Source organism: Colletotrichum abscissum, assembly GCF_030869225.1.
Source record: "Colletotrichum abscissum strain IMI 504890 chromosome Unknown Scaffold_12.1, whole genome shotgun sequence".
Taxonomy (NCBI): domain Eukaryota; kingdom Fungi; phylum Ascomycota; class Sordariomycetes; order Glomerellales; family Glomerellaceae; genus Colletotrichum; species Colletotrichum abscissum.
In genome coordinates, this window is record NW_026850010.1 from 462,703 (window position 1) to 486,565 (window position 23,863).

Genomic DNA, 23,863 nt, shown 5'->3' on the forward strand with positions numbered 1-23,863 from the left:
CGTCTATTCCCTTCATCTCCACTAGTCTCTGACAGTACTACAACTCCCACAGCGTGTCATGGTGATTGCAAAGCGATGAATCTAATGGTAACTCGTCATTCCTGTCATGGCTGTCGTCTATCGAATGCAATGCCTCTGCAAAATCAGCTTGCCTTACGGGTTACGAAGTCGTTGCGGTGTTGTTAGTTGACAAAGAGAAAGGGCCTGTCAACCATGTGGCTCCGGCATTTGCGCTGCTGTAATCGTCGGAGAAAATTGGAAACTTGGATGGGATTGACTGCTGATCTCTCCCGAATATGCCCGTTGACATGCAGGTCCCGAGACGGGTGCCAAAGTCAAAAATATACGACGAAATAATACTCCGCATGTTGATCCCTTTTGTCATGGGCCACCGGCATCCATGTCGGGACCTCTCAGGGAATCTCCTCAACTCTTCAACGTGTGGTAATCTCTCCAGGTTAGCATCTCTAGTCCGAGACTGCGGCCTACCAGGGGCAAAGTTGGTAGGGTTGGCTAGCCGCTCAAATCTGCGCCCAATTGCAGTTTTGTCAAGGGGTTTGCCACGTTTTGCAAGTTGAGTCTTGACTCTTGTGCCACACAGTGATGCTTCGCCCTCCACCTTTCGTGACAGTGTTTCTAGGGGTCGCATCCCCCGGCTTCGCAATTGCCCCCCCCCCCCCCCCTCAAGCAGCTCATGAATACTACCTTCATGTGTTGGTAGCCTGAGTCTCGGGGCCTCGAGGTGACGCCGTTCGGGGGCTAGATACTCAACATTGGTCGTTCCCCCATCGTTGGCCTTGCCTCTGTGCGGACGCCTTGAACCGTAACTGCGGTTGTATGGCTTCGCTTCTGACGGGGATGAGATCGGCCTCCTTCCCCGTGTCGTAGCTGTTATAGAGAGATTATCCGCACTTGTGATTTCCTTGCCATTGACGAATAATAGGTTGCAGATGACTACCAGGTCAAGTTTCCTGGATGAAACGCTGTTTCGACCCCGCACTTGAAGCAGGCGAAGGCGTGTCTGCCACCTACTGCTCGAGCCTCGGGAACGCTAGATTAGAACCTCTCTTTGGGGGGCAATGATGCTTGCAATACCACGATCAGGCATACTGTCAACCAGAGAAGTGGCAGGTCCTATGTGATATGACGATTCGCTCTTGCGTCGGAGGCTTGACCACTGCCTATCACCGGAACCTGGTGGAAGCGAGAATTGGCAGAGAATCGCCCATGGTCCATGATTGCTTGGTAGTTTGGTCTAAACAGTTCGCCACAGAGTTGACGCGTCTTCGAAGTTCTGTAAACTGTCTATGATGTGAGCGAATCCACATCCTCCTTTTGTTGCAAGGTTACAACCTAGTGGCGTATCAGTCAACGTGCGAATAGGGGCATAGTGTTGTCAACGTGTCACACGGCCCGTCGTTGAGATCAACTGGGGAAGAAACCAGGCTTGATCGAGCCAGAAATTCGTTGAGAGGGCTTTGGTATAGACCTCTCTCTATGTGGGATGTGTGCAAACAGCCGTATCCCGAGACTGTTGTAAAGCGAGTTTCGAGAGGGTTGTAAGCGATGTGAGGCAATGGCGCTAACCATGGGTCTGCGACGAACCAGACTCTAGTGCCTGCCATTACTATGTGTATTATAAGCTTGGTATGCCAGGAATATCGGAACGATGGCAGGTTGTCTCAATGTCAGATCCTTACTTTGCTTGGTGTAGCTAGGTCCCGTGAAGGAAGATGCCTGCTGTTGTGTCCGTACTGTGCTGTTCCTCAAGAGCGTGGGGGCCTTCAATGCCAGAGATTACAATGATTGCTGCCCATACTCGCAATGATGGCGCCCTACTATCCCCTCACTCGAGGTGCCACCACCTTATCTCCACTGAGGTTGTTTAGAAAGCTTGTTTCCGGCATATGAAGTTGCTTCCTGGTGGATGGATGCCGGCTAACAAGATCGGAGGTCGTCTCATCATCGTCAACGGTCTGCGGCCGGACATGATAGCGACCTAGACAGGACGACACAAGTGAACCTCGACACATCTGAACGCGCATATCGAAGGCTGCATGGGCGGCGTTGTTTTCTCAGGAATAAGCTACACATAAGCCTGATGCTGTGGTTTCGGTCCTCATTGGCGTGATGCGGCACTTGGAAGTTTGCAGAGTTATCGGCACTTGGTCGGTGGAGAATGATTGACCCAGACAACGCGAGATAAGATGGAAGAGTGGATGGTGCAGTTAGCTAGCTGGATCCAGATAGCGAGAGGATAGACGGCATTGTTCAGCGTCAGTGTTTCACTGGGCGAAACCCTCAGTTTGCTCAATACAGCGCCAGCTCAGCAGATCTCACAAGATCTTCGAGGCCCGGGCCACGAGTTCTTCCTGTCAGTTGTTGACGTAACTCTAAAAACCCTCAATTTTGGCCGACCGCTGCGCGCCAACACAGTATCCATTCGCAGTGCAACATCTGTATCATGGCGTTGTGGTTCATTTTCTTGTCTGTTGCCGCTGTTCCGTTGAGGATTTGCCTCGTGGTCCCATGACTATGAGAATGGTGAGTTCCGAGTGCGAACTCCTGAGAGTACCGCAGTCATCTCCACCATGCATCATTTCTCTATGAATTTTCGTGACTCGTTTGCAGCATAAGCGATGTGAAGAATGCGACGTCGTTGCAGAGATGGTCCTAAGTGCGGGGTGTAAAAAGTCGCCCCAGTCCGTGTGAATGTGACGACGCTGGAGCATCGCAGCGCGCCAGCACGGTCATGAACCAGGTTGTAGCCGGCCGATCTCAACGCGGATGCGTCCGCGCACACTGACCACCAGACCTGGCTATCTCTGGCCCTAATGAAGGCGGAAATCCCAAATCAGGTGAAATGTTGATGGTTTCGTGTCAAGTATGCCGATGATGTGTCCTAGCCGCGATTGTCTTTATGAGCCGAGCTTTCGAGATGAAATATTGGTCTCTCTCGTCAAGTTGTCGGATATGAGGTTCCTCAACTAGGCGAATATATTCTACTGAGGCCCGTCTTACAATACAACGGTGCGATATTGACATCACTCAGGATCCACGACCCCGGCGCTCTGCTCGTTGCAAAACGGTAAACCCAGTCGATTTCGATATTGTCCTGCCACCGCTCTACGGAGTACACGTGCGAGGTGAGTAAAGCCCCCCTGCATTAATGAACGGCTGGAGCCTTGATATCTCGGGGAGCCAGTGTCGAGATGGGTCGTCGACAGGGGAGCTTCGTTGGGAGGTCGAGAGGCCAGGGGCCCTGGCAATTGCTCAGGATAGGGGAATGGCTAGGGGCGGAGATCAACCTATTTCAGACATGTATGCTGCATCTTCAAGGATACCTGGTTCCACCCAGGTTCTCATCAGTCCCACCGAAGGATGGGAGCCTGAGGAGGTCTCGACAATTTGATCTTCGTCTCAAGATGGACGAGTGTTTGTGTCCCGTATCCGTACTCCGTACCTCCATTCACCGTCGTCCAAGGTGCAGTGAGTTGCTGTACAATGAGAATAACCATGAACATCTCCGTGGTGGCCTCTCTTCTCCCAATTTCGTGACATCGCCGATCATAGTCTGAGATATTTCAAAAACCGACGATGCTGTGCAAAACCATTAGAGTGTGAACCCCACGCCTCATAGTGCAAGCTGCTTTCTTATTCCAATTCTTCCAATTCTTCAAAGACGTCTCAGTCCCGTGTCAGCCGCCTCGTGCATAAGTTATTGGCAACTTGAAGAAACCCCGCGTTGTTCGGATAGGCGCCGATGCCCGTCAGCACACGGTCGTCAAATTGCGTTAGAGTGCTATGGCTTGAGTCAAGTTTGACCTCACTTAACTCCTCATACTCTCATATGCTCCATCATACCTATCCGCGCCGCAGAAACTGACGTTCGGGCCACTGAGAGGAAACAGAGACGTGGAAACCAGGTTGATCTTAATGGCAAGGTCGATGTTGGGCTCGTGGAAGATGAACCAGGGGTCCCTTACCTCGGGAGCGAAGTCCGGCCAACGTGGTTACCTAGACTTCCTGGTCGATATTCGTAAAGTGAAAAATATTTGGTACTCCGTCAGTCCGTACGGACAAACGTGTAAGGATCGGTAGGTTCGAACGCTTTCAAGGGCTGCTCGGACAACACCAAGACTCGAGCTACTAGCGGTGTGATCATTGTTGAAGGCGTTCAAGACACCCATGCGAACTCATGACCGGAGCCGAGATTCGCAGCCTATTTTTCACGGAGATTGCGGCTGGGTCGAGACGGCTCGGAGCGCTTCAGACTCAAGTGAACAGGATGCACGGTAGTATTCGTCAATTGCGGGCACGTCGTCCGCACGTTGCTCTGGTCCAGGATGAATATAGAATGGGCTAGTGGTCGATCCATCAGCCTTCGCCATGAGCAACGATGAAGTGAATAAAACGCTTTGACAATTGTGACCGGCTCAGCTGTCATTTTGAGCATGGCGTATTTTTTCTAGGTCCTGTTGTTTCCGCGCCTAAGAACGAAGAGGAGGGGAAAAGGGAGTCATAGCGAAAAACGGCAATTGGGGTTGGCTGTGTTTGACAGACCGGGAGGATCCTAGGCAGCTCAGCGATCCAAAGGCGCCGTTGTTTCCTTGAGCAGTATTGGTGATACGATTAACGTCAAGAACGTGGAGACGGGAACAAGTGCTGGGCCGCTCATAGTGCTGGACCAAAAAAAGCTTGGCGACTGGAATCCGGCGAGCGTTCCGAGCGGGAGTCGTAGGTAAATTAAGGTGAAACCAACTTCCGATGGTGAGGTAGGAGCTGTGGGATACAACCGATGACTAGACGAATGGACCCGTTGACCCAGAGCCATAGGTATGCAATGTTGCTTCAACGGATGGAGAGCTGTGTTTAACGCTGCCCACGTCGATGACGCTGGGCTGGCGGATTCGTGACACTCGTTGGCATGTCGCCATGCAAGTGACAGAAGTCTAAGCAGCCGAGAATCGAAGCCACCGGGCGCAATCTAGAAAGACTTGAGACCGTCTGTCGTGCCCTAAGGACAAACTTTAAGCCATTGGTGCTGAAGGGTCTATTCTTTCGAAGGGTTTGTCCACGGCCTGTGTCGATGTCAAAGCTCGAAGCCCCAACGTCAATCTCTTGTAAGTGCCATCGGGACCGAAGGCTTAGTTTGACTCGCCGCTTCCCGAGTCTCCGAGTGAACAGGCTTTGACCTAGTACAGCACTAAACGCTCACCTGTTGATGAAGCCGTAATTATAAGTGGACTTCCGCCTCGTCGTTGATGAAGTCGAACATACTGGCTACTTTAGCTGTCGGATATACCACTGTTCATTGCGAAGCGATGAATTCAGATTTTGGATGGACCGCAGAGGATGATACCTGAAGTTTCGGTACCATTACGTCGTCGATGGTAGCTCTCTCGATATGCTTGTTTGGTCGTCCAATCCTCTTCGTCCGTTGGGGTCATCATTCATGCGACTTCATGCAAAGCCTCCCCGCTGTGTGCCTGTGCGAGTTTGACATTCGGCCAATACCGTAAATTCTCCGACTCATATCATTGGATTGCCAGGGCATCCCCTCCCGACTAAAGCGGATGCATCCTGGCAAGTTCTTTCCAATCGCTGCGAGCTTGAATACCGAGACGGTCCAGATCAGCCAGCGAATCGCAGCTGATGGCGAATGATGTGAGGCCTTCACGCAGGCTCTTTAGCTGATGCGTTCTTCGCCTAGCTGAAATTGGGAATGCCAGAGCGTCCACTTGTAGTCCACGTGTGATTATTGCTGGACAAAGTCAGTGTCAAACATGAGAAGTAGCTTGATGCAACGGTGCCGAAAGATCAGTCTAGAGACGCCAACTATCCTCAATCGTAAGGGTGGCTGGAAACGTACTTGATGGCATGAATCTTTTCTCTGCTGTTCTCGCGCTTACACGAAGCTAGAAACAATAATGGCATTAAGACGATGGCGTTCGTTGGCTCGCGGCTCGATCAGCAAGCAAGTTTCGTTCTTCCGCGGGTGGTGACATCGGCTGCGGTGAGAGGGACGTGCGACCCAAAGAATGGCGCAGCGCTTGATGCGTGCTGCGATGCAGCGAGAAAGAGGCTGTGATCAAGAGAGCGAGGTAGGCGCGAGTGCAATAGGATGGACCGGTCGAAGCATGATGTGGTAGCAGATGTCCGAAATGTTTTGCTCAAACGGCCGTTCGTCACCTGAGGGAGACGACGGCGTGACTTCTCACCATGGTAGCAGAATGAGACAGTACAACAAGGTGGCCCTGGAGCACGTCTGTGTTGTTGCTTTGTGGGATGGTGAAGCAGACATCCACTAGAAATTGATGGTGTTGAAAAGGCAAGATGAAGTCAAGCTTGCACTAGAGGTAAGGTAGGGTGGGTTCTCGTGTAAGCGAATGGTGCTATTCGTAGAGGGACGTTTTTCGTGATGATGATGATCGTCGCTTGGGCACGCACATGGAGTGTGGAGAGAGTCATGGATTGGTAGTCAGGTGGATTCGATTGCGAATCTGACTTTGAAAGGCGCATTGCGATAATAGATTTTTGGAAGAAACAAGCCGGTCGTGAGGCCATGAGTCGGTGTTTAGCGCGTTTCTTGATTCTCGTGTTGGTGGCGGTGGTACCGCGGATTGCCCATAGCTGAGAGGGGCAAGACAAGAGACGACAAAATGACAAGGATATTGTTCGCACAGAGACGATGTTGAAGACGGCTGACTGCCGCACCACTGTGTTCCCGTACGTGGAAATGGCACATTATGGGAAGGAACTGAGTCGACTCAGCCCCTCAGTCTCTGTGTCTCCGCGCTGGGACTTGCCAGAAGCGCGAGGCATCTACCTGGTTGAAAGAAGCAAGTGCGACTCGTTTTATCTGGGTTGGGAAAGGTCGAGGTCGTTGCAAGCAGGAACAAGAACGGTCCAGGCCTCCAAAGGCAGGGAAGTTGGGTGGTCGAGACTTGAGAGGCAATTCTGAGGTAGTAGCCTAGTGTCCATGTGCTCAATGCTACTATCTCATACCTGCCCCTCCCTATTCTCATGGACTGTAGACCGTAGCTGACAACTTGAGCACAGATGAAGTTGAAGAGACAGACAACCTGAAGGCGTTCCAAAATCGCGAAGACGTTACCCCTTGAACGGAGACTATCTTGAGATAGAGCCAAGTAGAGTCGGAAACATCACGCCAGGGTATTCTTTCGGTCATCTCCTGTTCCGGTAACTTGTTGGACATCTAGACAATCACAAACAGGTCCGAGTGCTTCAGGTTATTAGTAGAAGCGTTACATTCACAACCTGATTTCTTGTACGCAGTACTGTGTCTGTGGCAAGTGGTGGCTTTCAACCCACTGCTGTGGCGACGCTACCTTACTTTACCCTGAGGTGTGCTGCAAAGTCCCTGGCAAGCCGCAGGAGAGAGACTTGAAGGCCAGGTGGACAAGTCTGGGTGAAGCGTATATAGATGGTGCTGTTGGTGTAGCAGAGAACCCTTGACTTACCACCCGCCCGGTCTACTCCCACCACCGAAATCTTGAGAAAAAAGGTTATCAGACGGGTAATATGGACTAGCATGACGGGCATCGGTTATTCGGAGAGGAACATTGAAGAGGGGAAGGATGCCATGTGCGCCAGTGCGTCGTTACAAACGCCATCGATGAGGATTCCCGGTAAGGTACGTATCGCGCTTACCTTTGCAGTTTTCCATTGCTGGAGCATCCCGGACGAATAAGGTGCAGTTGGAGTGGGGATGGATGGATGGATGCTGAGGGTGGGGTGATGGAAACCTTTGCAGTAGAGGGCTCGAGGCAAGCACGGTACGTATCTCTGACTGGCACACTCAATAAGGTACCTTAAGGTAAGTAGGCTCCTCTGTGCTCCGGGATCTCGTCACTGTCCGTCCAGGTTGACGTTCTCGCAGAATCCCAGGCACCGGAATCTCCATATTTTCCTGAGTAGGGCCCCGGTCAGAGAGAGTGGATCCTTCCCACATCATTTTCTGTGCTTGCAGTAGGTAGGTACGGACAGGTAAGTACCTCTCTCCTTCGCGCAGACGTTCTTGCTCTTTTTCGCCGTTGTTCTGAACTTTTGGCAACTACGAGCCAATCCAATGGACCGCCCCTGCCTCTTGACACTCGAGCTAGTACATAGTGGGCGTGGCTTTTCTGGTTGTGCGGCGTGCAGCGTGCTCAAGCCGTTTCAACTTGTCCCCGTCCTAATGTCCTTCCCTCCCACTTTTCACCATTTTTACCCATGCAACCTGGAAGCTGCAGAAAAACCACTTGCACATGTTGCAGATGCACCGCGACGCAACAGATTGCGGATGGGGATGGCTGCACACTCTCTGCACATCTTTTCCCACTTTGCACATCTGTACCTTATTCGCACTTCGACCTCTCCACCACCTCCATTCATAACCGTAAACACTACTCCCTACACAGCAGTAGTGCACACTATCCCACACACTCACGACACTCTCGAGCTTTGTGAAGACCTGACCTGAACACACACCCACGGAGTACTACTGTCTTCCACGCACAACACAATTACACTTTAAGTTCCTGCTAGCGTGACGTCCCTCTTCCTCTGTTCCACACCCACTCTTCTCCTTCTCTGTCTTGGACTTGTCGCCATCCACTTCGTCCCACGGCGTGGCCCTTGTCCATTTCTGGTTCCTTCACCCCTACTTCATACTGCCCTATTCCTAATTTTGCTTCTTGTCCGGCAGTCGGACATAGCTTCCCTCGTGTTTCGCCCAGTTCGTAGGACTCTGACTGGGTCTCAAGTTGCAATTTCGGTCCTAACCTGCTCTGGAGAAGCTTCAAGGAAGCACGTTGGAAGCAACACACTCAATCACTCATCGTCTCTTCGAGCCTTCGAGGTGCTTGCATCTGCATCACGGACGGTCACTCCTCGACTCGACACCTCGCCGCCGCCATGTCCACTCCTGTCTGTTTCCTACCTTACCCGTTGTCCCCGTTGCGGCTTGCCTTCCTTGCCCCCCGTCCTGCAGTAGACGACTCCAGCTGCAGACTACGGAGTATGCGTACGGTGGCAGCTGCAGCAGTGCAGACATCAAAACTCCACGTTCCCGGCTAGTACCTTAGACACTCTCGCTCGCACTGCCCAAGAACGTTGCTTCCCATGGGACATCCCCGTTGCCCGACACTCGCACTCTGGTAGTCTATCTGGTGCTATCCGTTTTCTTACCACATTTCCTGCCTTTGATACTGAGAAAGACCATCCGTACCGTCTTCTTTTTCATATTCTTACTTCTTCTTCCTCTCATATCTACCTGAATCTTCGTAACTGAGCTACGTAACGTACCTTGATACAATCGATACTCGCATCCTTCAAACGCCCTCCTTTTGCTGCCTCCATGCTGGTCTAAAGATACCTCAAGGTTTGTCTTCTTCCTCTGATCTTTACTCTTGTCCGTATCGTCCTCGACTCAGCTCCGTCACCTTTCTGTTTCTATTCCTCACCCCCAGTTCGCCCCAACTCGTGCCGTCCCCCCCACACCCCCTGGTCTCTCTTCTCTCTCTGTCTTTTCCCACGTCTGCATCCCCCCCTGTCATACTGGCCCAGGGCCCAGGGCCCATAGCCTCCCGGTCGAGAAAGAGTCAAGGCTCCCTGTTAGAAAACAGACCGACCTGCATATCGAAGCAACCGAAGGGGACCCCCATGTCAAGTTCAAGTCGAGCTTTTTTCTTCCCTCTTCTCCAGTCGGGTTCCTCTCCACTGCATAAGACATATATAGCCTCACTGCTCGACTTCTTCGTCCAAGGTGCCATTGTTTTACTATAGCGTGGGACCTATAGCTTCCCTGTCCTTGGCTATAGCTGTGCCAGATCTACTCCTGACCTGTACCAGCTGTCATCTATCCCTCACCCTCAGAACCCTGTCCCTTTTCTCTCAATGGCTCACATCGCAAGCTGTATGCTCGATGAAGGCGAGTCCGCCAACCCGCCGTATATAGCGAAGCCGCCCTCCCCACTACCCCCAATGGATTCGGTATGGACATCGCTCTTTTATTCCAACTACCTACACGTCCTCTATACCTATGAGTTATTCTTTAGCTGACCACGTCTTGGGATTCTCTCAGACATCACAAGCACCACCATTGTCATCATCATCAGATCACAAGCCCTTCGTGTGGAGGATGCACCACCCAGACACCCGGAAGTACCAGCTCTTCCCAAAGGATCGCCAGCAACGGCCACCAAACAAGAGCCTCGACCCCGAGCAAGCCTTCGCCCTCGCCATGGGACAGAACGACAAGACCGAGAAGCCCTGCACCAGCAGCGGTTCACTCCGCCTGCGCATCAAGGAACACAACCTCATTAGACGGCGTAAAGTCAGCATCCCCGAATTGGGCCCCATGACGACTGTCCAAGAGGTTCCCATGGATTCACGTAAGTATCTGCCCTTCAGCTTTACCAAGCAATACATAGCTGACAAGCTATAGCCACTATTCCGGGACGTCCACCGCTCCACGAGAGATCTGTTAGCGCACCAGGACACCACATCAAACAGCACAAATCGAACGGATCCGTCTCATCGATAGCCGCGGCCGACGCCGATAGATCTGGTTGCACCACTCCAGCCCGCTCACCAGACCGACACCAACGATCTACCTCAGAGAGCCAGACTCCCCGCCAACCCGCCTCGCCGAAGCAATTGGCGCCTCTCGTCATTCCTACCCACATTGGCAACGTGCCGCGTCTTGCCAGACAAATCTCCCACAATCGCATGCGATCCGGCAGCACCGGCCAAGACTCTTCTCAGTATTCCGCCCGCGCCGATGATTCACCTAGATCACTTGCCCGAACTCCGTATACGCCTTTGACCGCCTCAACCGCCCTCACGACTCCGTTGTCCGCCTGCCCAACTTTTATGTCCGCCACAACTCCCGTGTCTGCTCCCATTATGGAGGAACGTAGCTCGACGAAGCCCTGGGAGTTGAACTACAGCCAAGACGCAGCCACCCCTGTCCAGCTCAAGAGCGAGAACTCTGCGTCACCTGGTAACGACGGCACACAAAGGCCGTTTGTTCACAGCCACAGGAGAGGTCAGTCTGAGTCTGGTAGTATCATGGACCGGGGACGGCCACGGAAGCGAAGCGAATCACGAAACAACAATGGTCTCATCCCCAAGCGAAGCTGCTCAACAAGAAATAAGAGTGCTGAACGCCGGGCTTTCGAAGAGCTTCCTAGTGGATTCCGAGCCGGCGAGGCACCCAGCCATATCGAGCAAGACGAACTGGCAGCTTTGCAAAAGCAGGCCTTCGGACAGGCTTCCCGATTTGAGGTACTCAGGAAGGAGGATGTTGAGCTCCTTTCAAGGGTAAGGGTCATTCTGTGCCTCATTATCGAACAGCGAAAACTGACAGTATACACAGGAACTTCGTCAGCTCGATGAGCGCACCGAGTATCTGCGCCGCACCTACAACTCTCTGCGAGCTGGTCGGCGCAATCTGCACTCTCGTATCTGCCAGTATCTCCGCTCTCCTCGTACGGCTAGATTTAGCACAGACTCGATGCTTAAGCAAGAGGAAGCTCTCGCTGAGCTCGATACGTCGATCGACGATTGGGTGAACAAGCTGGAACAGGCTGAGAACCGTCGTACACGGGTACGCCAAAAGCTTCTGGAACACGTCGCTGCCGCAGCTACCCTCCCCACTCCCGCCGCGACGGCCGCGAGCGAGTCATTGCAGCTCGCCATGGGCATCCGCCCGCCTCCACCAGTGGGTGTTGGAAACATCTCCACTCCTCCTCGAAGCCCCACCAAGAACTCCTTCTCTTCGCACACTGCTAGCAGCTCCCCTTCACCACAACGGGTCGTTGCCCAGGTCCCCAGCACCATCGTCGAGCAACCCGTGATCGAGGAGTGCCCCGTTGCCTCGGTCGACAAGCATGTCTCTTCCTTCAGTCACCGCCGCACCGGCATGGAAAGCATCCGCATCTATGCCGACAGCGACGTGTACGCTCTTCTGGCCGACGTGGAGAATGAGATCACCAAGATGAGCGCTGCCGCAAACCAGACTGAGGCCACTGCGGCCCTGTCGGATGACGAACAGAAGGAGATCCATCGGGCACGCAGCCATGAGGCTCTCAGTGGGCTCGCAAATGAGAAGCCCACCGACGCCAAGGACACCAAGGACACCATCCCGTCTCCTCGCGCGCCTTCCCCTCCAGCCAAGGATAGCCCGGCCGACGACGGAGCCATCTTCCTCACTAGTGCCGTTTTCCGAGGCTAGGAGCCAGCCAGCCTCAGCTCTACCCCATCTTGCTTGTCCAATACGGCAACAGCAACTATACTGCATTCCATTTCATCTCAATCTTGTTCTGTTTCGAAACCGTTATTCATTTAACGCTTACGCTCCCTACGTCTCAAACGACTTCACGGCTGACCCATTACCTTCCTTTCCCGAGAAGTGCTTTTATTTCTTGCTACATTATCATCACCAACTTGATACCCGTCCGCGACGCTCCTTTTCTTCTGTTCTATTACTAGTTGTTTCATTTATTGGCCGGCGCCACATTACCACCTTCCCTTCATCACATTGTCGTTTCCCTATACCGAAATTATATATTGCATGGTCATCTATTGGGTGTTGGCGGTGCGATCCTTTTCTTGTGGGAAAATGTCTTGGCCCCGGCGTGGACAGACAGCCATTTCTTTTCATGTTACAATACCGGTTGTGTGCAACCTTGTAAGCTAGATCATCACGGTCAGTGGTCGCAGTGTGCCATCTGTACCGCAAAGTCCCTTCCCACGGGAAGAAGCGACAATCAAAAGAAACAAATTTCCAAAACCCACAGTCACCAATTCTGCAATACATTAAACGTGATTCCGTGATGAGCCTCATCACAACAACACTCTAACAGGGTTTCCGGGTCCCTGCCTCGGCCTGTCTCACTTTTTCTTTTTCCGTTCAAAGGGTGTTCTTCAACAACGCTGAAGCTCTCCAGTGTATCCACATGAGGATCTCCAGGGACCGCCACCCCCCAAAAAGCAAAGCCCCATGGAAACTCTAGCACACTAAACTTTATGACTTACATGATGAGGCGTACCTTATCTTGACTGAACTCCACCGACGACACTTCAGGCGGGTCGAAGGAAAGAGATGATTTGCGAAATGGAACAGTCACCGGAAAGTAGAGTTTGAACAACTTTGGAGACTGTCAATTACGTAGAGTTGACGTCGCTCCGATGAACGGATGATAGACTATCGGGTGATTTACGACTGCAGAGTTTGCGCGTCGTACCGTTTGATTACCGTTCTATTCTACAGGCCGTGTGTATTACTATGTGGGCGGGTGGTATGTGTGTGTGTGTTGCGACGTCGTGCCTTTGAGTCAAATACTACAGCTTTTTGTCTGATTTAGTTCCATCTTGAGTTTTTCTAATGAGATATAGATAGAAAAAAAGGTCAAGACACAGGACACATTTTGGAGTCTAGCGGGCAGTGGTGATCTGTCATTGACTACGGCCGACGGAAAAGACGCTACCGCAATTGCGCGATAGCGTAGGTACGTGAATGAAGCCGCCGCCGCTGCCGGTGCCGCAAGGGTGCCAAGCTCATTTGACGTGATTTAGTCGCATCCTAATCTTTTATTAGTTGATCCCAAAGTCTTGCTATCAAAAGACCAAGCAGCGTTTAAGCAACGCCAAGCGGGGAACATGATTTAGCGTTTTTCCCAGATCAGATCATGTTTCGATGCCAAGGACGTTCGGCGTGACCGATTTCCCTCCTAGGGTGTCGCGTTGCATAGATGAAATGCAGCGTGACAGCCAAGTTCGTGCATCCGTATCTGAATATCCTGCGTATAAAACACACTAGAAATGGTGATGTTCACGGCGACGGTAGAGTTGCAGGAGCGCAACGACGATCGGTGCGGGTTTGTGGGGCTGGTGCGACTTTGTCATGAGTCGTTTCCGGCGCCACGATACAGACGGGCTGAGTGATCCTAACTTGAATCCAGAGCCATGAGGACGCTGAAGGTTCAGAGGCGGCGGGAACGGGATGGTGCGCGCGCGCGCGCCCACGCGTGTAACCGTTTCTTTGGTTTAGCACGTTCCGTAGCAAAGTTGCTAACTTGGCTTGGTTGCGCTGCACTCGTTGTGGGGAGAGACCTCCCTCCCACCAGGGGCGTCACTATAAGGAGAGAGTTAGGTTGCGGCTGCCCGCTACGCTTTGCCAAGCAGCGGGTATATCAGCTAGGTTTTCGGTTCATGGCAATCTCGTCATTTGATGTTTGCGATGTTGCGCTGGTGGGTAGTGCGCCCCCAGTGCACTTCAGGTTAAGTCTTGTCTGTTAGAGCAACCTTGCGGCTACTACAGTGCCTGTCGATCCTTCAGCAGGCACCGTTCAGTCGTACGGATAAGGTGCTAGTTTCCGACCGCTGTATGGAGGCGAACGCTTCGTAAGGGGTGATCTGGTTTGGTTGGTGCCATGCCCTGGAGTGAGGGCGAGGTTCATGACGGTTCGGGGCAGCCATCTAGTTGCTTCACATAATGTGACATGACGGCACAAAGCTTATTGCTGCAATGCGCGGGATACAAAAGTCTCCGTACATAATCCGGGGGTGGCGATTCGAAATGCGCCGCGTGCAAAACGGGAGAGACGCCCGCTCGCAGCCCGCCTTCGGGGAGGCGCACACGCCGTTTGAGAACCGTTTACTTTTTATCAGTGCCAGTAGCCAAAGAAACGGCTAGGTCATATTCCAGTTGGATCCCCGTTTGGTGGCTTGCTCCCGGGATTTTCTTCGCGAGAAAAAAAAGAAAAGAAAGTGGCCAACGGCGTCGCGCCCGGATCCGGCACGGATGAACCGGAGGGATTTGATGTCTGTCAGAGAGACCTGGAGGCTGGAGGGGGGAAACTTCGAACGCACCCATGTCGATTCGCTAGTGACAGGCTGACAGGCTGAAGGAATGTTCTAGTCAGGGGGGCAGAGCGTCCGTACCTCGTGACGTGCTAGACCAAGTACACGACGATCACCATTCGGTTCTAGTTCGTTGCCCGTAGTGAGGGAAGAAACTCGCCTAAAGGCTAGGCAGAAACGGCGAAACGCTAGCGTTGGAAACACCAACGTCCTCTTTTCTTCTTTTCGCGTTTCTCGTTTGCCGCATTTATCTTGAAGGTGGGCGGCCAACGCGAACGGGTCGCGCTTTGGCAGACAGGAAGCGGAGCTGTGCAGCGTGTGGCTGACTTGGCCTTCCCAGGATCCCGATCCCTTCAAGGGATTGTGTTTAAAGCAGCTGCCAGTCACAGACAGATGGCCGGAGTATCCGCCACCCGCACGAGGTGGCAGAGATGATGGAGAGCTGTTGCGGTCGAGGCGGGGTGTCGATTCCGATTGTGGCTTTCCATGGTGAGGTCCTTCGGTGTTAGTGTTACGGATAGTGTTGGTCAAGTTGGCGGGCATGTGGGGGGAAAGCAGAATCTCGACAAGCTTGTTCTGGAACACTGGGGCCGTTTCTTGATGAACCGGGCCTAGAGTTGCCCGGGTCCGAGTTGATGAAGCGCAGCCCGCCTGTCTGTGACTCTATGCCTTTGTGACTCCGTCACCTCCCGGACGTTCCATCCGGTGCGCCGGCTTGAGTTGAGGGAGGGATCTCAAGCCTCTGAGACGGGGCGACACGACGTAAGAAGGGGTTCTAGAAGGGTTTTTTTGGCACAAGGTTAGTGGGGAAGGGGCTTTTTGCAGTCTTTCGTGCATTCGCGTAGATATATCTTGTTCCAGACGAGTGGAGGATGATGACAAAATTCTCCTCCTTCAGAACCACCCAAGGCTGACACTCGGTTGGTTGTTTTGTAGATCCATAGTGGTTTGAGCCCTTGGCTCTTTGGGGGCTGGCTGTCGGGCTAGGGATCAAGGCAGAGCCTTGTTGCCCGCGCCTTCGTGTACCGGGGGATGTCGCCGAATATGCAGGTTCAAGCATCGGATATGGGGGGGGGGGCTGCAAAAAGACTTGTCTCGAAGGTTATCTTCGGAGTTTTGTTTCGAGACCCGGGGAAAGGGGATGTGCTCCATCTCAAGGGTTCGTTAGTTGTCGCAGATATAAAGGGCTTCTTTCGCAGGGCAAGCTCCCTCCGACCTGCCTAACTTGGGAATAACGTCGTATGCCCGTAGCTCCTACTGGTTCAACAACTTGTGCTGATTTGTGCATAGTGCAGATAGTTGGCTATTTCAATGAGATCATGTTTCCGTAGAGAATCGTTGATGGTCGAACTAGGCCGATACGCCGAGGATGATTCAAGAGTGACATACCAAGGTGTCACGCCATGTGATATGCCACTGCAATTGGACTCGCTCTGTTCAACGGAGTAAAACAAGGCACGACTAGGTGATCAAGACTTCGGGGCCCGATTGATTCTCCCAACGTTGGGTGGCTCTCTGCTTCCTCTGTGGCGAAAAGAGCCTACTTCGGCCTGCAGCAATAATGGTGGTTGGAAAGACGAGGCGACGTCTTTCTGCAACATTGCAATTCACACGAAGAACCAGGTGTGGTTGGCGCAATGGGCGATGTAAATTGTAGAGGGCCAGCAAAAGAGTTTCAATGCTGTCGCAATGGTTCTCTTGGTAGACACCCGATTTGATGTTGGTTGGATCTTGTAAGTTGATTGGACGAACACTTGTTCGCATTCAGCCTTGGTCGAGTGACCCTTGGGACCGAAGGAAGGCTATCGTTGAGTGACTTATGCTGGCGTGTAAAAGCGGTTAAGGCGATCTTAAGATCATCGAAACGACCCCGCACATGAGATGTGCGATCCTGCCGGAACCCGCCCGCTATTCTGCGCGTTGAAGAATTCTAGTTCGTAATCAACACGATCCCGCCGTCGTAACCGCATTCTGTTTGTTGACTTGACAGGGATTGGCCAGGTGATGGTACCGCAGATTGGGATGAACTTCTGCCAGGCAAAGACGGTACTGCAAGTATGCAGATACGCAGATGCTGGGAGCTGAGCATAGAAGACTTCAAGGCGGCAGAAAGGGTTGGCCAATAGGTCGAGTCGAGAATGACTCCTCCCCAGCAACACATTGCTGGCGCCGATGAGGAGGCATGCTAAGACGATATCCGCTTGCAGATGTAGAGAGAGAAATTGCCCGAGGCACTTGCGTTCTTGAGTTCATTGATTGTTTCAGTGGTTGAGCATTGCTGTAACTTTAAACACTTGTCAAAGTAGACAAGGCGGGGGAAGTGGATCTGTGGGCTCATGAAGGTGCATACTGCAGTAATCTCGGATCGATCAGTGTGATAGATTAGTAGAGAATGAAAGAATGAGCAAACAACGTGTTGAAGGGTGATGTTGAATCTTCGTTTGCATTGCGAATTGATGTCTTAAGTTACCTAGCAGCAGAACGTTGAGGAACGCCGCGCCGGGGCCATGGTTCGCCTGGCTTAGTCATCTGCTATTGGCGTACGGGGGCGCACCTCCCTCACCAAACTAAACACTGAAATGTGGCACGGCTGGTGGTCGTCACCCTGCTGAGCGGATTGGCACGTGAAGTGACCCTGACCAAAGCTAATTTCCGGCCCAATCAGTTCCCTGCAGAGGACCGTCATGCGGTGCGCGACCGCGTCCTTTCCGAAATTTGTTGACATCGAAGTACTCCGTACCCTTCATTTCGCATCCCGCTCAACGACAGATCCCCTTTCTGTACTACGTGATCACGAACTTGACACGCCGAAACGATTCTGAATTTGTGCGAAAAGACGCTCTAGTTACGACCGGAGAACTGCTGTCCGCCATCGGACGCAACGACATCGTTTGCGGGGCCTGTACCTGCAGCTGCATCATTCCAGGAATACTTGGCCATCGAAATCGAAAGAATCCCACTTGACGATCCCCCGGTTTCGCCCACCGAGACCGCCCGCCCCCTTCGACGCTCGGATGATGATCTAGGGGCAGCTCATGAAGGCGCTTTCAATACCAAAAGCAGACCATATATCGACAATCTAAGCTTTACCGCTGTTTCGTCAGAAAGAGTGGCCGACGGCTGTTGGACGATATCAACGAACAGGCTTTGGCTGAAGGCCCGCCATTCCTACAATTGGCAACCTCTGCCTTGAAGTTGGGCGGCAGGTGCCCCAAAACCAGTCGCAAAGATGGCTCCCGCAGGTGGTGGAAACATTAAGGTGGTGGTGAGAGTGAGACCATTCAATAGTAGAGGTACGGATCACAGTTGCGACGTCTCCGCGTACCCCTTGAGCGGGTGCGCGAACGGGAACATGCGGTCGACCGACATGCTGACCACTATACAGAGATCGACCGTGGCTCAAAATGTATTATCGAGATGAAAGACAACCAGACCGTCCTTACCCCGCCGTCCGAAGCTCACGCGAAAAACGCAAAAGACGCTGGCCAGAAAGTGTTCGCCTTCGACAGATCGTACTGGTCATTTGATCGCAAGGACAACCATTATGCCGGCCAAGACAACCTATTCGACGACCTTGGTCAGCCCCTTCTCGAGAACGCCTTCGGCGGTTACAACAATTGTATCTTCGCCTATGGCCAAACAGGTTCCGGAAAGTCGTATTCCATGATGGGATACGGCAAGGAAGTTGGTATCATCCCAATGATTTGCCAAGATATGTTTAGGAGGATCTCAGCCTTGCAAGAGGATAAGCACTTGCGGTGTACGGTCGAGGTCTCATACCTCGAAATTTACAACGAACGAGTGCGAGATTTGTTGAATCCAGCAACGAAAGGAAACCTCAAGGTTCGAGAGCATCCGTCAACCGGTCCATACGTCGAAGACTTGGCGAAGCTGGTCGTTGGCAGCTTTCAGGAGATCGAGCACCTGATGGACGAGGGAAACAAGGCCAGAACTGTCGCCGCAACAAACATGAACGAGACGTCAAGTCGAAGTCACGCAGTTTTCACCTTGATGCTCACCCAGAAAAGATTCGACCCTGATACAAAGATGGAAATGGAAAAGGTCGCCAAAATTAGTCTGGTTGACTTGGCTGGTTCAGAAAGAGCCACATCAACTGGTGCCACAGGTGCTCGACTGAAGGAAGGTGCAGAGATCAACAGATCACTATCTTCCCTGGGTCGAGTTATCTCAGCCTTGGCAGATATTTCCGTTGGGAAAAAGAAGAAGGGTCCCGGTGGACAAGTTCCGTATCGAGACAGTGTTCTCACGTGGCTGCTCAAAGACTCATTAGGTGGAAACAGTATGACGGCCATGATTGCAGCCATCAGTCCAGCAGACATCAACTATGACGAAACCCTCAGTACCTTGCGATACGCCGACTCCGCGAAGAGAATCAAGAACCACGCGGTCGTCAACGAGGATGCCAACGCCCGTATGATCAGAGAACTCAAGGAAGAGCTTGCTCTGCTGAGAGGTCAACTAGGGGGAGGAAGTGTTGGGGCAGGCGCGGTTGGAGGAGCTGCCGGCGGTACCGTCACTTCAGAAGAGGTCTATCCGGAAGGCACTCCTCTAGAACAGCAATTCGTGTCGATTACATCTAGCGATGGCGCTGTGAAGAAGGTTTCCAAGGCCGAGATTGCAGAGCAACTTAATCAGAGTGAAAAGCTGTTGACAGATCTCAATCAGACCTGGGAGCAAAAACTGCAAAAGACGGAGGAGATCCACAAGGAGCGAGAGGCTGCACTCGAAGAACTCGGTATCAGCATTGAAAAGGGCTTCATCGGACTTTCCACTCCGAAGAAGATGCCCCATTTGGTCAACCTTTCAGACGATCCGCTACTTGCCGAGTGTCTAGTGTACAACCTCAAGCCAGGTTTGACCACGGTTGGAAATATGGACACCAATGCTGACAATCAAGCAAACATTCGTCTTAACGGGACTCGTATCATGCACGACCATTGCGCTTTCGAAAACGGACCCGACGGTACCGTCATGGTCATTCCGAAGGAGGGAGCGTCTGTCATGGTCAACGGCAAACGAATCGAGGAGCCTAAACAGCTGCACTCCGGTTATCGTGTTATTTTGGGTGACTTCCATATTTTCCGCTTTAATCACCCTATGGAAGCCCAAAAGGAAAGAGCAGACAAGAACCTTTTGCGTCAATCTGTGACGGCTAGTCAGTTGCAGAATCTCGAAAAGAGCATGCCGACGCCAGCTGTCAGCCCGCGACCAGGACACGAACGGAACTGGAGCAAAGCTGGTTCAGACTTTGGCGACAGTCGGCCGGACTCTCCGATACCGTTTCGTGCTGGACGTGACAACGACTTCATGTTTGCAAGACGAGAGGCAGCAGAAGCTATATTGGGCCCGAACCAAAATTTGGCTAGTCTCACTGACGAGGAGCTCAATGCACTATTCGAAGGAATTCAACGAGCGCGTGCCGAGCGTGTCAACGTTCGCGATGGGGATGATGACACGGAATCTGTCACCTCATATCCGATTCGAGAAAAGTACATGTCGACTGGCACAATTGATAACTTCTCTCTCGATACCGCCCTCACGATGCCCTCGACTCCAAAGCAGGGTGAAGTAGACGACAAGTTGAGGGAAGTGCGAGAGGAGATGCAATCTCAGCTTGACCGACAGAAAGAGGAGTACCAAGACCAGCTTAAGACAGCTGAAGCGGCCAACGTCGAAGTGGAGGAGATCAAGAAGGAAAAGGTCAGGATGGAAGAGACCTTACAGTCACTCAAGGAGGATATGCAACAACAATTGGAGGTGCAACGTCGCCAATTCGAAGAGAAGCTCGAAAAAATGGATCCCTTGAAGAGGCCAAAGGCAAATCCCAAGCTCTCCGACGAAGAAATCGAGACTGCAAAGCAAGTCGTGAAGCTGTGGCGGACTAGGCGCTACGTTCGCATGGCAGAAGCAGTACTGCAACACGCCTCAACTTTGAAGGAAGCGCAGATCATGAGCAACGAGCTTGACGAGGGTGTAGTTTTCCAATTCACTGTCGTGGACCTCGGCCATTCCCTTTGCTCTACCTACGACATGGTTCTGAATGGGTTGACTGGCGAAGGAGACGACATCCCCCTCGAAGAAACACAAAAGCCATGCATCGGCGTGCGCGTTGTTGACTACAAGAACTGCGTTGTGCACCTTTGGAGTCTGGAGAAGCTACACGACCGGGTTAGACAAATGCGGCAAATGCACCAGTATCTTGACCAGCCAGAGTATGCTCAGCACTTGAGTCTTGATAACCCCTTCATCGAGACTTGCATGCCGCAGTATACGCTTGTAGGAGAGGTCGACGTGCCGCTAAAGGCTGTCTTTGAAAGCAGGGTTCAAGACTTCGCCCTGGATATTCTCTCTCCCCATACGTCCCATGCCATCGGCATGATCAAGCTTTCGCTGGAGCCATCGCACGCTAGAGCACCATCCAACACGCTGAAATTCAATGTTGTGATGCACGAAATGGTCGGCTTCGCCGAAAGAGAGGGCACGGAGGTTCATGCTCAACTGTTCATCCCTGGGGTCTCGGAGGAAGATGGCATCACCACTACACAGTGGGTCAAAGATTTTGACGAAGGGCCTATCCGCTTTGAGAGCGTACATAGTATGAGCGTTCCTCTTTTCAGCCCGCAAACCGTCACCCTCAGAGCAGCTATTTTCGCCAAAGTTTCAGCAATGCACCTGGACAAATTACTGAGCTGGGATGACATGCGCGATGCTGTACCATTGTCCAGAGGAAAAGGCAAGGGAGCGCGCATCGCCGAGTCACAATTTTTCACCGAAGAGAAGCACGACGTATTGGCAAGGATACAGATTCTCGAACTGAACGAGGAAGGAGAGTACGCACCCGTTGAAGTAGCCCAGACGAGTGAGATGGACGGCGGTACTTTCCAACTTCACCAAGGGCTCCAACGCCGCATTGCCATCAACATTACGCACAGTTCTGGCGATGCTCTGCCCTGGGACGACGCGATGAATCTGAGGGTGGGTAAGGTTCAGCTTCTCGATCAGTCAGGAAAGTCGCCAGATATGACGTCAACGTCACCTACCGTCACCCTCAAGCTCGCCAACAAGCCTGCCTTCCGCGATAACGCCAACGGTACTCGAAGCATCACGCTAACCGGCCAATGGGATTCGAGCTTGCACAACTCCCTGCTTCTGGATAGAGTCACCGCGGATAAGTATCGTGTTCAGATGACGGTTGCCTGGGAGATTAGTTCCAGCAAGTTTGCGGAACCGATGAAGTTTGCGATGCATGTCTGCTGCCAAATCATGTCAAGATCATGGGTGCGACAGACGTCAATGTTCTCCTCGCTGTGGCAAAGCGTCCGTTTCGTTCATGCAACTAGTGCTATATTCACACTGTCGATGCGGCCGGCTCCTATCAAGAGAATAGGCGACTTGTGGCGGATGAGCAGCCAGCACGACTACGTGAAAGGAGAAGAGCAGCTCACTACCTGGACCCCCCGAGGAGTCTCCCTGGTTAGCGACTTCATTCTTTCTCGCAAGAAGAGAAAGCGAATTGCGGAAATCGGAGCAGTGCAGACCCTCCTCAAGAAGATTGGTCTGCCAGAGCCGAAGGTGAAGGCGACAGAGGAGGAGACACCAGAAGAAGACCTGCCGCCTCAACCCACGTATCAAAACGACGATGACGATCTGTTGAACGACACACCAGAGAGCTCGCAGGTGCCAGAGGACGACGAACTTCTCAACGGAGACGGGCAAGAAACGCCACAGCCAGAGGGGGAAACTGAGGCAGTGCAAACACCTCAAGAACCAGAGATACCTGAGCGAGAGAAGCACATCCTTGAGAAATGCATCAAGCTCTGGAATAAGTACCCTGATCCGCTGCTGCAGATTCTCAGCCCAACGAATACTGATCCGCCGACGGACGGCTCTGCACCGGAGGCTTCCGCTCCGCCGAGCCTGATCCCTACGATTATCCGAGTTCCGAAGAACCCCAAGGTACTCAAGGGCGGCTATCTGCTAATTCCTAACAGCAGCTCTACGAGATGGGTTAAAAGATTTGTAGAACTGCGACGGCCATACCTGCACATCCATTCTGTCACTGATGGGGATGAAGTGGCCATCGTCAGCCTACGAAACTCACGCGTCGACAGCCAGCCTGGCGTTATCGGGCTCTTGTCGGGTGACGACGATGACACGGGTTCGCAAACCAATGGCAGTGTAGAAGAATTCCGCCCGAGCCATAGACGAACTGCGTCTGGACGTGTCATCTCAACCATTTGGACAGGCACCGGTACAGGTGGCGCAGCCAACGGGCCTGGTGGAGGCTTGCAAAGGCTAAGTGAGCGACTGCAAGCTGGAGTTTTCGCGATTTACGGCACGGACAATACTTGGCTGTTTGCCGCACGTAGCGAGCGGGACAAGATGGACTGGATCTTCCGCATCGACCAGAGCTACTTCTCGAGCAGCGACAGCGCCAACGGCAGCGGATCGGGCACCCCCGATAGGTATGATGATTCCCTCATCGGCGGGTACTGATTCTGGGGACCAGTCATGAGTTCATCAACGAACCTCTTTTGTCCTATCTTACCAGTCTAGAAAGACGAAACCCCAATTTGAAACGACGGCATTGCATGAGCATTGGGCTCACGCTCATTTCAACCACATTTTCTCTTTGTTCCGTTTGTATAACGCACGACACGACTTGCAGTATACCCTCTATGGCTTGGAAAATAGGATTGCGGAGGGGAGAGAGCAGGAGGAGGAAGAGCTGAGACGGAAGACGGAAGTCGGAAGACAGCCAATAATTGTCTTTTGGTTTGGGAGAGGTTGGCTATAGACGAGGTGGACGGACACGCAGGAAAGAAACCTGCGGCACAACGAATGACACAAAAATCTAGACAAAGACAGAGAGCTGCCCCTTGGGAAAAGAGGGGGATGCAAATGAGGCCAGCCTGAGGCAATCTGCGCTCGTTCTTCTTGGCTGCTACGAAGACTTGGATCCCCGGCTTGT

The 23,863-nt window shown here is 52.5% G+C and overlaps 2 protein-coding genes across 2 annotated transcripts; both read left to right on the top strand.

Annotated features, from left to right (window-relative positions):
• Positions 1 to 9,801: 9,801 nt before the first annotated feature.
• CABS01_05920 (uncharacterized protein) lies at positions 9,802 to 12,241 on the top strand (the record flags this gene model as incomplete). The annotated part of the gene is made up of 4 exons (XM_060539288.1): positions 9,802 to 9,996; positions 10,088 to 10,397; positions 10,451 to 11,328; positions 11,384 to 12,241. Coding segments are annotated over 4 exons (2,241 nt in total), but the record flags the coding sequence as incomplete, so codon positions are not given.
• A 5,859-nt stretch (positions 12,242 to 18,100) lies between these two features.
• CABS01_05921 (kinesin motor domain-containing protein) lies at positions 18,101 to 23,388 on the top strand (the record flags this gene model as incomplete). The annotated part of the gene is made up of 2 exons (XM_060539289.1): positions 18,101 to 18,164; positions 18,257 to 23,388. The coding sequence occupies 2 exons, from the start codon at positions 18,101 to 18,103 to the stop codon at positions 23,386 to 23,388; spliced, it is 5,196 nt and encodes a 1,731-aa protein (XP_060404684.1).
• Positions 23,389 to 23,863: the final 475 nt, after the last annotated feature.